The sequence below is a fragment of the Neophocaena asiaeorientalis genome, unplaced genomic scaffold (genome assembly GCF_003031525.2).
Source record: "Neophocaena asiaeorientalis asiaeorientalis breed wild unplaced genomic scaffold, Neophocaena_asiaeorientalis_V1.1 scaffold409, whole genome shotgun sequence".
NCBI classification, from domain to species: Eukaryota; Metazoa; Chordata; class Mammalia; order Artiodactyla; family Phocoenidae; genus Neophocaena; species Neophocaena asiaeorientalis.
The window spans coordinates 743,821-756,902 of record NW_020175208.1 but is presented as its reverse complement, the minus strand read 5'-3'; the positions used below and the strand labels follow the sequence as shown (position 1 = coordinate 756,902).

At 38.1% G+C, this 13,082-nt stretch overlaps 1 protein-coding gene across 2 annotated transcripts in view; it reads right to left on the bottom strand.

The window, feature by feature from the left end:
• The window catches only part of SACM1L (SAC1 like phosphatidylinositide phosphatase), a 57,219-nt gene that overhangs the window by 10,589 nt on the left and 33,548 nt on the right, over window positions 1-13,082 (bottom strand). For both annotated transcript variants that reach the window (XM_024765256.1, XM_024765257.1), the window contains 6 exons: window positions 10,523-10,624; window positions 8,373-8,458; window positions 7,506-7,592; window positions 6,930-6,998; window positions 3,707-3,786; window positions 1,149-1,247 (listed from right to left, as the gene is read on the bottom strand). In XM_024765256.1, coding sequence (XP_024621024.1) covers window positions 1,149-1,247; window positions 3,707-3,786; window positions 6,930-6,998; window positions 7,506-7,592; window positions 8,373-8,458; window positions 10,523-10,624 — 523 coding nt within the window. The remainder of the gene's footprint in view (window positions 1-1,148; window positions 1,248-3,706; window positions 3,787-6,929; window positions 6,999-7,505; window positions 7,593-8,372; window positions 8,459-10,522; window positions 10,625-13,082) is intronic.

The window sequence follows — 13,082 nt, the reverse complement described above, 5'->3', positions numbered from 1 at the left end:
CTTAAAATTAAGGGTTTAAGGGACTTCCCTGGCAGTCCAGTGGTTAAGACTCCGTGCTTCTAATACAGGGGGCATGGGTTCGATCCCTGGTCAGGGAACTAAGTTCCCACATGCCGTGAGGTGTGGCAGAGAAAAAAAAAAAAAAAAAAGGCTTATAAGAATGTGTTTAGACTAAAACTCTACATGAGGTTCATGCCAAACTGGTGAAGTTCGATTAGAGTATGTATATGTAGAGTGCATGTGAATGTTGGCACCCCATTAGTACTTATAAACTAAATACTACATGTTTTATAAATATTATTTATTTATAATAAACACACAGTGAGAGGCCCGCGTACCACAAAAAAAAAAAAAGCTGAGCAAATGTCTACAGAAGTTTTACTATGTTACTGTGTAACTGAAATTACACAGTGCATTAGAACTACACAGGCAGAACAAAATGAGACTGGTTTCCAGATTCCTACTTCTGGCTTTAAAAATAGGTAAAGACTGACATGTGCATAGAGTACAGCGAATGTATGAACCCACACAGTAAGTAACACTGTAAACACATATGAGAAGTACCATGAAGATATTCAGACCCTTTGATCCATTATCCTACCCTCAAGAATTTATTTCAGGAAACAGTTTAACAGAAGTAAAAATATATTTATACCCAGAGTGATTCACTGCAGCACAATCTTTCATGGTAGAGAAAAGGAAACAAACCAGATGCCCGATGCAAAGAAAAGCATTTAACTGAAACTGTACTATGACAAAATGGAACACAGAAAAGCCATTAAATGCTATCATTACAAAGACCTGGTAGGCTAATGACAAAATGTGATAAAATGTCTAGTGAAAATAACTGAACATAAAACAGTAGCAAACTAACTTCAATTATATAAAAATTTGTAAATGCGTAGAAGATAATACATAAAAATATGAAAATACCTGGACTTGGGTCATTTTTAAGAATTTTTAAATATTTAAAAATTACCAAGTCTCATCTTTCAGGGGAAAAAAAAACCCTACAAATCAGAGTATAGACAAGTGCTATCAACCTAGTGAACTGTATCTGTAAGTCTGTTAGATAATGCATAATATACATGATTAACATATGCACCTACCTCATCCCTCAACCTCTGTAGGGAAATAACATAGCTTACCTTAATTCATCTTGCATTTCTGCTACTTGATCCAATAAAATACTTAGTCGATCCCATCTCATATTTTTACATTCCTTATGGAAGTCAAAGGCAATATATCTACCAAAAGAAAAGATATTCAGAAAGTGACTAAAGATTATTCATTTTCTTTCTGTTAATAATACCTTCATAAGCTGATCCTCCTCTCTACATACACATCGCCTGGGAACAGTAGAGCCTCCTTCACTCTGGGTTTACCACTACACATATACACACGCATGCAGGCATGCACAGACACACCCACCTTCTCATGCTCATATCTACTGAAGGAAAAAAATACACACACACTCTCTTCTATCTTCATATGTTTTTCTAGAGGGCCTGAGATAGGAGTAAAGAAGCCCAGCGAAATGCTACAGAAGTGAGCTCAGGAACAGCAATTAGGCATGTTAATATAAAGTAGCCTTGTCCAACTGAATATCTACGGTATATTTATTCTCTACCCCCATGTGCAAAGAATAGGGTCTTTTTTTGATTTTCAGATCAATTAAGATGTTCAAAATGGTCAAATGCAATTCAGTCCAAGGACTGTCTGTTGTGTATTAGGGGCTGTGAGAAGAACAGAAGCAGGATGGTCCCCATTCTGGTTAGTTACTGTTCATCCTACCAAAATATTCATTATCACTATCCATACATCACACATACATGTGGTAGAGAGAATTTTCTTGTCCATCAATCTGTAATGGGCTGTTTTCAGTTGCCTAATATTTAAGAGGTATAAATCTCAAAGTTAGAACATATCTAACAGTGAAGGTGCCCTACTATGAGCTGGAAAATGCTGCCCCTTGAGAGGGGGAAAAATCATTAACCAACTCCCGAAAGTCAAGAGAGGAAGAAAGAATGAAGAGAACCTGGGCACCAGGGTACATGAAGATTCTCACACATTCCACTTCTACCCAACTTCCTATTCAGGGATCAAGTCAAGTCATAAAGGAGGAGGACTAGAAGAACATTACACTCTCATCTACAGAGTTAAATTCAGATTAGGTGTCTGCTCTCATGGAGCCTTGGCTCCAATGGCCGAAGGGACATCAATGTAGGGAGGGCTTCCAGCAGGTCAAGAGAGGGGCTTCTATCACCTCAATGGTTATCTCAGGGGAGAATGGGGTACTTAGAAATTAGTATAAAAACAGAAGTTAGCCAACTGTGATGCCAGACTTTGGGAAGACTGGGAGTGGGGGGAAGCATTTTCAAAGGCAGCTCCATTAGAAGTGGTGGTGTGATAGTTATTTTTGGAGTGCTCTGACCATAGCTCTAGACTTGCCTGAAAAATTTAAGTGGCTCACTAGCACATAAATGCACTTGGATTCTTAAGGTTGTATCCTTCTAAAATTACATTTGTTAAAATTACATTTGTGTCTTCTAAGAATGTCTTACATCATTCTATTTTGGTAACAATAGCTTTAGGGTGTTTACTCCTTAGCAGTAAGTAACCTCCAAGTGCCCTGGAACACCAAGGGCATAACTTTAGACTCTGACTTATGCCTCAAGTTCTCAAAGTTAGCTGCTGCTACAAGCACTAGAGGCAACTCTGGAGGTAAGTATACCTACAGAAACCCTCTGAAGCACAGACAGGGGCTTAACCAGGGGTGTACAAAGGAGGCAGCAGATAAACTTTTTCCAGAATCGACATGTTGGACTCTAAACCCAGTGATGCTGATTTTTCAGGTCTTAGGTATATTCTGAGTAATTCCTCTGAGGATTTTGAGGCACATCCTGGATAGGAATCACTTCTCTGACTCATCCAAGTGTGCTTGGGCAGGTTCCACTATGAGAAGGCAGAAATGGGCATGGAGTAAGGGTCTGATAAATTTGCTAGAGTTTCTGAGTTGGACAATAGGCTTAAATTCTTCCTCAAAGGTTCATTATATCATTCTATTTTTGTGTATGTTTAAAAATTTCCAGAGGTTAAAAAAATTCTCCCCAAATAACCGAGTACCGTTTCTTTTAAAGTCTTCCCCCAGTGCCTGTGACTTCCTACCACAGTATACCCCCACCTCCTACCCCGGTTTCCTAATGCAGAAGCTCCAAATGGGCTGACTCATTACCCTGCACATTTCCACAGGGCAACTGTTTATGTTTTAGGATCCCCCCTCTTTTGACAAGGCTACACAGAATTTGTAACTATTGCCTGCTGCCTTACAGGAGGGGCAAGTTGCTGCTCCAGACAAGGCCGCCATGCAACAGTAAATTGCTCCAGCTCGTGTGGTGGTCAGGACCAGGCAGACCACACCAAACGAGCATGAGTAACTGAAATTCAAGACCCAATGGGCAGAGCGACACAAAGCCTCAAGGAGAGGATTTTAATCAAGGGCTAAATTTTAACAAAATTCAAATTAAAATTCAACTGTTAAGAAGTTATTCTGCAACATGAATTATGCCAGAGGAAATTTCAAGCTAACAAAATCATGCTTTTAAAACAACAAACTGAAATACATCTAGAGAGATCTATGTACTTACGTATATATGCATTGCACATCTACTGTGAAAATACCTACAACAGATTTCTAGTGAGGTACCTGATCATTCCATTTGCCAAGGAAGACACCATTGTTGCAAACGCCTGTTCAAGTGGCTTCTCTGAGCCCTTCTGATTAACCTGTAAAAAATTAAAAACACCACAGCCTGCTTTTTAAAAAAATATTTGTTTGTTTATTTACTTATTTAAGGCTGTGTTGGGTCTTCATTGCTGCACGCGGGCTTTCTCTAGCTGCAGTGAGCAGGGGCTACTCTTCATTACAATGTGCGGGCTTCTCGTTGAGGTGGCTTCTCCTGTTGTGGAGCACGGGCTCTAGGCACCTGGGCTTCAGTAGCTGTGGCACGTGGGCTCAGTAGTTGTGGCTCGCGGGCTCTAGAGCACAGGCTCAGCAGTTGTGGCACATGGGCTTAGTTGCTCCGCGGCATATGGGATCTTCCCGGACCAGGGCTCAAACCTGTGTCCCCTGCGTTGGCAGGCAGATTCTTAACCACTGTGCCACCAGGGAAGTCCCACCATAGCTTTCTTTTAAGTTTAATTAGAAGGACAGAGTGACATCAGCAAAATGGCAGACTAGGAAGCTTTAAGCTCTTATACCCTCACAAAAACATCAGAAAAAAGAGAAGCTGTCTAAGCCAACTTCGTAGGAGCTCTAGAAAACAGTCAAAGGTTTATAGCAACCAGACAAATGTCCAATCAAGATAAAGCCATCCTCAAAATAGTAGGACAATTCTGTAGCATTTTTCTTGCCTTTATCTCATCCTTTCCCCAGTGCAATGACGATCTTAGCTTAAGCAGCAGCAACACAGTTCTCAGCCCCCCTCCACAAATCGGAGCAGACCAGACCTTATTTGCACACTGCTCATATAAGCTACAAGAGGACTATAAACCAAGACGCCTAGGGCAAGATATTTCAGGTGGAGACATAAAATAGACCATCTAAAGCCTGCAGAAGCAGCTGGGGTGACACTCTTTGAGAAATTAGGATACTCAAAAGCAGCCACGTATACGGAGAGTTTTAGACAGCCATATGCATACCCAAGCAAGATGCATGCTCAGAAAAGTCCTGAAAAGACCTTAAGCCTTCACCTCAGGCTAATCCCTACGTTCAGAGCAAGCCTAACTAAATAAGTGAAGGACTGCTCCAACACAGAAGCAGTCTGCAGAGATTAGGAGATGGGGTTGTTCTCTCTTTTTTGTTTTTTCCTTTGTCTATTTCAGTTCCTTGTATTCAAGGAAATTTCTGTCAAAACATTAGCTGAAAACAAGCTTAAAAGAACAGAGACTTCAGTGAGCATACACAACAAGGAACAGTCTTTGCAAAAAGTTTGGAAAAGTCTCAAAACAAATAGATTACTACAGCATTCAATAATCAAAACAAAAACAAAATAAAACAGCAAACCCCTGAGAAAGAAGAATCTAACTTCCAGAGTTACTACATTATAAACATCCAATACCCAGTTTTCAAGAACAACAACAAAATCATAAGGCATACCAAAAAACACAAGAAAACAAGGCTTAGCTTATTCAATGGAAAAGGATAAATTGATAGAAACCATCCCTGCAGAAGCCTTATTTATAAAAAGCTTTCAGGGAATTCCCTGGTGGTCCAGTGGTTAGGACCTGGCACAGCCTGGGTTCCATCCCTCGTTGGGGAACTAAGATCCTGAAAGCCGTATGGCGTGGCTAAATTAAAAAATAATAATAAATAGGACTTCCCTGGTGACGCAGTGGTTAAGAATCCGCCTGCCAATGCAGGGGACACGGGTTCGAGCCCTGGTCCAGGAAGATCCCACATGCCTTGGAGCAACTAAGCCCATGTGCCACAACTACTGAGCCTGTGCTCTAGAGCCCTCGAGTCACAATTACTGAGCCTGTGTGCCTAGAGCCCACGCTCTACAACAAGAAAAGCCACTACAGTGAGAAGCCCATGCACCACAATGAAGAGCAGCTCCCGCTCGCTGCAACTAAAGAAAGCCGGCACCCAGCAACAAAGTCCCAATGCAGTCAAAAATAAATAAATATTTTAAAATTTTTTAAGTAAATAAATAACAAAAAGCTTTCACAGTAACTGTCTTAAATATGCTGAGAGCTAAAAGAAAGCATGGACGAAGAACTAAAGGAAATCAGGAAAACCATATATGAAAAAAATGAGAACATCAACAAAGAAACAAAGTATTCAAAGGAACCACACAGTTAAGTCTGGAGCTGAGAAGTACAAAATGGAAATTAAAAATTCACTAGAGGAGTTCAACAGCACATTTGAGCAGGAAGAAAGAAGGATCAGCAAACTTGTATAAGACAGAAGAAATAATCAAGTTGAAGCAGCAGAAAGAAAAAAGAATCGGAAAATTGAATGGAGCCTGAGGAACTTCTGGGATACCATCAAACAGACAACATATTCATTATGGGAGTCCCAGAAAGAGAAGAGAGAGAGAAAGGGGCAGAGAGATTATTTAAAGAGAAAATGTCAAAAAACCTTCCCAAATTTGATGAACGATATAGATCTTCAAATCCAAGAAGTGCCCAATCCCCAGATATGACGAACCCAAGGAAACACACCAAACACATTATAATCAAACTACTTAATGACAGAGAGGATCTTGAAAGGACCAAGAGAGAAAGGACTCATCACATACAAGGGATTCTGAATAGAATTATATGCCAATTTCTCTTCAGAAACCTTGGAGGCTAGAAGGCAATGGGATGATATATTTAAAGTACTAAAAGAAAAGAACTGTCAACCAATAATTCTATATCTGGCAAAACTGTCCTTCAAAAATGAGACAGAAATTAAGACATTCTTGGATAAACAAAAGTTAAGGGAGTTCATTATCCCTAGACCTGCCCTACCAGAAATGCTATAGAGAGTTCTTCAAGTAAAAATGAAAGGACACTACAAAGTAACTTGGAGCCACATAAACAAAAACATTCTGCTAAGGGAAATAAGATGCAAAGGAACAAATATTACACAATACAATTTATATGGGATACCCAGAATAGACAAATTTATAGAGACAGAAAGTAGAATAGAGGTACCAGGGGCTGAGGTAAGAGGGATAATAGGAAGTTACTGTTTAATGGATACTGAGTTTCTGTCTGGTATGACGAAAAGTTCTGGAAATGGTCAGTGGTGACGGTTGCACAACACTGTAAAATATTTAATGCCACTGAGTCGCACACTTAAAAATGTTAAAATGATAAATTTTGTTTAATAAAAAAAAGGATGCTAAGGTTTTATTCCCCCCAAAATGTAAGAAACATACCAGATTGATTATGACTTGTTTTCCATAAATAATTATTTGTGAATCAAAATGCCTTTGGAAACCATCCATCTAGAGAGGGGGAAAAAAAGAGTTATATACTTTACCAGATTACATTATAAGAATACTTATAAGATGTTTAAAAGTGTCTCCTTAAATGTCCTATCTCTATATTCAAGAGAATGACATTAAGGTGGACTATGTCTTCTAGATATTCTAAATACCATGTAGTGAGTAGAAATTATAAGCCATTCTACTCTGAGCTACAATATTACTATTTTATTTCTGAGCATGTCAAACAGAATACACTAAATATTCTAAACAGTGTAAGACTGCAAATCTTACTGAGATCTCTAAAATCTAAATTTACCGTGTCATTCAGTTTGTTTTTCCACATTTCTAACATGCCACATACACAGCCCTTTGGTTTATAAGCTCGCTAAGTGCCAGAACCAAGGAGAAAGGCCTCAAAGATGTTGAAGTCTGACTTATAAGAAATAAATACATGCTCTATACGCAAACTATAATGCCACTAAGCTTCTATTTATAGCCAATGAAAAAAGCATGGAAGATACACACATGATTTGCTACTTTGTTGATCAGTGGCAGTGGTTTGTACTTGAGATTTGGTCTTTGAGACCAGTAAAGTGGTATTGATCCTCGAGTCTAAAAGAAAAGAAAAGATATGTAAAAAGAAACATATGCACAAACTTGTTTTTCTCACCTTATTGTCAGCGGTATATACAATATCAATGACTGCAAAAGAAAAAATAAAAATGCAATCTACTAACTATGAAAGAAATCCATGCATACCAGCTCCTAAAACTCGTATTTTGGGGCATGCATTTGGAAAGGACTTTTTCTGATTTTATATACATGCACTTGTGTAGTAGACAGTTGTGTTTCTCCTAAATTCTAAAATAAATCAATTTTTATCTACAAGTAAAAATTACCAAGTTACATCTGGTATATAATTTGGCATTATAATAAAACTAGAAATTGCTTTATTCATTCTCAAAAGAATATGTTTATGAACTTAAAAATATTTTTAGCCATTAATACTCTGGAGCAGTAAGTGATCCACAACCCAGATATTATGTCACAATGAATGCAAGGCAGGTAAAGTCAGTCATAAGCCAGCTGCTTGTCCTGTCGTCACTGCCCTGAAGAAGTCTAAGGGATTAAGCAGACCAGAGGCTCCATTTCCATAACCCTTGCACCTCCTACCCTACCCTCTCCTTTAGGGATTTATTTAATTCAAGGGCAGAAAACGTCAGCAACTGAGTGCCAGGTTAATGGAATATCCTTGTTTGGGGTGAACTCTTTCCATATTGTAGACAACGATATTACTTTAAAAAGGAGAGAAATTTCAACAATATGTCAGGAAATTACAATCCAAGTAGAAGAGACCAACTGGCTGGCTGCCTAACAGACACGTTAACTTGCCTGTACAAATGAAGCTCTGCTCCCACTGTAGTGCACAATTTGTTCTGTTTCTACAAAGTTAGCTGCATGGCCTTCAGAATCAATTCCTGAATTGGAAAAAAATTAACTATATTTATTACATAAGAAAAACATCAGAAACTCACTAATTCACTCTAACTTGAAAACTAAATTTCAAACAAATGCATAGCCCACCATCAGAAAGCTCACAAAGCTCACTCACTTAAACAGGCTTAATGGGAGTATTAACGACCTAGTAACAAACAAGTAATGTCGGCTGCTATTTAATATACCAATTGTTTATATATACACAATCCCTCTAAAACAGTGTTTCTCAAATTTTGGACACATTTTAAAGAAAAAACAAGTTCTCAAAAACCTCTGACAGTATACCCATAGATCCCAATTTTGGAAGTTAACACCATTAAACACAATATTAAATGCAAATGTGGGCCATTACGTTAACAGTATTTTGTTATAATTATGCAAATGGTCCAGCAGATGCGTATAATTTTAATTACCAAAATGAAAGCACAACTGTATATGATCCTACAATTTCTACAACTCCATGAATATACCCATAAAAACTAATTTGAAAAGTATTGCTCTTAAATATTTATCCTTGATTTGGTTAATTCTTTCAAATGTTTGAAGCATTACCTTACTATCTTGTTTACATAAGAAAAGCTTGCTAAGCAAAGGCAACTTTCAAGCGAGTCCCTGACTCAATTAGGACAAAAAAAAAAAAAAAAAAACCCAACAGATTTTTAATGATCTCAAATATTTCTCAACATTCTTTCTATCTGACGTACTTCTAAAACATATAACGTTTTGAGGTGTAACATATAACATCAGTGTTTCTGTTAACATATTAACAGAAGGGAAAAAAATTATAGTCAAATCAGCAATAAAATGCCTTCTCAGTACGTTCTAAAATTACTTGTCAGAAGCATGGGCTATACTTGGTTCTGTCCAGAATTCCCATTAAGGAATAATATTTTATTATTTTAAATAAATAAAATATTTTAGTTATTTTAAAGTAGTTATTTTAAAAAGTGAGATTGAGAATAAGAGTGAGATTGTGTGTGTGAGAGCGAGTGAGCGTACGAGACATCTTTATGAAGCGATTTCCAATATATAAGTTAAAAAAACCCAAGGTGCAAGAAAATGTACACAGTATACAACCACTGTCTGCAAAAGAAGGAGAACATACTTTGAATAGCATAAAAATTATCTGAAGGATAAGTAAACTAACAACAGATCAGCTGGTCGGGAGGTAAGATGCAGCAGACGAAGTCAGAAATGAGAAATATTTTTTAACTGCATATCTTTTTATACCTTTGATGCCTGATCTATGTGACTGCATTACCAATTCAAAACTTTTAATTAAAAAACATGATTCCAACCAAGAAAATCTAGATACAAGGGCATTGCTAACTCTAATCCTGGTTGTGTGATCTTGGCCAGGTCACTCACTAAATGTCTTTCTTCCTCTGCTATATCACCTATACTAAAGGAGATTAACCAAATGACTTTTACAACTTCCTGGCCCAAAACTTCTATGATTTACCTAAGGGTCCATAGGATTCTACTCTGATATACTCTGGCTTAAAAAAAAAACAGAGTTCGGGAAACTCATTTTCATAATGACAGTAACTTCTAATACAGATTTTAAAAGCTTCGTTTAAGCAAATTAGCGTGTTGCTAGCACAAAGCCTAAAGAATAAATGCTCAAATGTAAATCTTCAAAGTTGAAGGCATAAGGTCCAAATGTCTAGCTTCATACATGCAAAGAAACCAAGAGCAATATAAGAAAATACTTTCTGATATGAGTTTAGGTTATTGAAAACTATAGTGAGTTCAGCTATGCTCTCAGACATCCAGCAAATAACATGATCAATTCCTCTTAAAGCAGTAAGAAGCAGCCTACAGTGTCTCATTAACATCTGCAATGTAACTACAGTAGCTGGAGTAAAGTACAGAAGACCTACCTAATTATCATAATGAAGCAGGAGACAAATATTTAGCAAGGCTATCAAATGATAATGAAACAAATAAAATACAAAAGGTTACATTCATGTTACCATGAGCCAAACATTAATTAGAGATAGATATAACCCAGTACCAAATCGTGCTGACAAAATTAATCTCACCTCTTACATAATAGCGGACACCAGCTCTGAAACAACTCCTCCTCGAGATGAGAATCCAATCAAAGTATTTTCCATTAATAGAACATGAGTGCATAGTAATAACTTAACTACATTAAGAAAAATATAACATATTGCAAAATCATATGTATTATTTTCAGATGAAATTTGAATCCATCTACCCTAGTAAGAATGACTCTGCCTTTAGAAAATAAAAAGGAGAATATGCAAATTTTTGGTTCCTCATGAATATTCACAAGCCTTTAGTACTGATTGTGAAGTTCTGTCAAGTCAGTAACCCTATAATGACATACAGTCAGTGTGTTTAAGTGGTTCATTACAGTGTTTCTATTTAAATAATATGATTTCCTTTCCCAGATAGTCTTAACCACTTTCTGCAAGTAAAGAATTAAATATTAACCATATCACAAAAAAATCTTTGAATGAAAGACTTATACATTTAAAATAGATTAACCTTCCAATAAGAAATGGAAAAAAGGGGGGAAAAACACTAAGCTACTGAAGTTTATATTATATGCATAATTATAATTACCAATAACTTGCTAAGTATATAAAGATTTACAGATCAAACTGTAAATTAAAGATTATTCAGAAACAGAATGTATCTCTCTCTTCTTCATAGGTTTGGGTTTGCCCTATGGTTATTTCCTATACATAACATTTTGCTTAATATAATTTGATTCATCCATTATAAAGCATTAAGAGCATAATAAAATAAATATCTATAAACCTACCTCCAACTTGCAAAAAGTATCAAAGCCCTGAATCTAATATCTGTTCCTTCTTCATCCCATCCAACTGCCTTCTTCCCCAGAAGCCCTGTGGAGACGATTCCCCTGCCTTCTTAGTTTCATTATATGCAACCATGACGTGAAAACACACAGCTTGCTTTTGAGTTTTATAAAAATGGCACAACACTCTTAAGAAGCTTCAAGTCCTTGTTTATGCCCCCAGTAAGTATCTAAGAGTCATCCTTGCACTGCCTGAAGCGGTAGTTTGGTCCTCTTCATTGTTGTGCGCAATCTATAAGAACCATACCACAACAGCCCTAATTCTTCTGCTGATGGAACTCGTGGTGCTCAGAGTTTGCTCTAACAGTGGGGCCGTAAACATTTTTGAAAAACCTCCTGTATAAATGTATTGTGTATGTAGAGGGGAAGGCCTGGTAAATCCATAAGGAAATGCCAAATAATTTTCAAAATAGTGGTACCAAATGATACTAGCAATATGAATTTCTTGTGATTCATCCCTCTCTATCACCTGGTATCATCAGACTTAATAATGAGTCATCTTGAGCTCCCAATTCTCAAACCACAGTACTAGAGAAGACTCCAAAGCCGTATTTACTCATTCATTCATTTGGAGCAGGGCACAAAGATGAATCAGACATGGAGTCTGCCTCTGAGAGAACTGAGTATAGCATGGAATATGTCTGTTTTATGAATCATTTTCTTCTGATTACAAGATGAATATCCATCCAAAAGCATGTAAGGAACGAAAGAAAAAGAAAAATCATGCAGAATCCCACCACCATGACACAACTTTTAAAATGTTGATGTATTTACTTCTGATCTTTTATCAATTAGTGACTCTCAGGGCCATGCACTCCCACTTGGGATGCCCATTTCACACTTTCTCCTCAACCTCCAGCTACTACTCACAGCTAATGGCACTGCTTCCAATTTCACTGTGAAAATAAAAGCCATCCACATGCTCCCACATCTATCTACCTACTAGCCTCCACGTCCACCATAGCTGCTTCCTTTCTACTAGGGCGGATGAGCTGGATGGTGGATAAGCTGTCTATGTCAGGCCTTCGACCTGTGTACTAGACCCCACCCCCTCACACACTCAAGGACATTGCTCCAGCATGTGACTGTGCTCCCACCTTCTCCAAAATCTTTCTTCCCAGCATCTGGTAACAGCCCCCATTTGGGGAGAAGTGGGAGAAACAGGAACATAACCTCCCTCTCTAATGGTCTTTTTTTTTGCGGTATGCAGGCCTCTCACTGTTGTGGCCCCTCCCGTTGCGCAGCACAGGCTCCGGACGCGCAGGCCCAGCGGCCATGGCTCACGGGCCCAGCGGCTCCATGGCATGTGGGATCTTCCCGGACCGGGGCATGAACCTGTGTCCCCTGCATCGGTAGGTGGACTCTCAATCTAATGGTCATTTTTAAACAACCAGCAGCATATCAGCTGATGAGACTCTGCCTGGAAACCTTATTTTCATTTGCTTCTGGGACACTACTCTCACTTGGTTGGTTCTTCTCTTCCTCACTTGCCTTTGCTGGTTCATTTTTCCAACTTCAAATCTTAGAGTAACTCTATATGACTCGTCCTTTCAGTTCACTTACTTTGGTTCCCCCACTTCAGAAGTCCTTTGTCCTGAGGCCTGTAGTCCGTGGCTCTAGCATTTATTCACTATCTAGAACCCCCTTCAGGCTGTCTTCTTTCTCCACACCTTTTTCTTCTCTATATACATTTCTTCCTTTGATGATCTCATCCCACTTCATGGCTTTAAATGCCATCTATACCCTGAGGA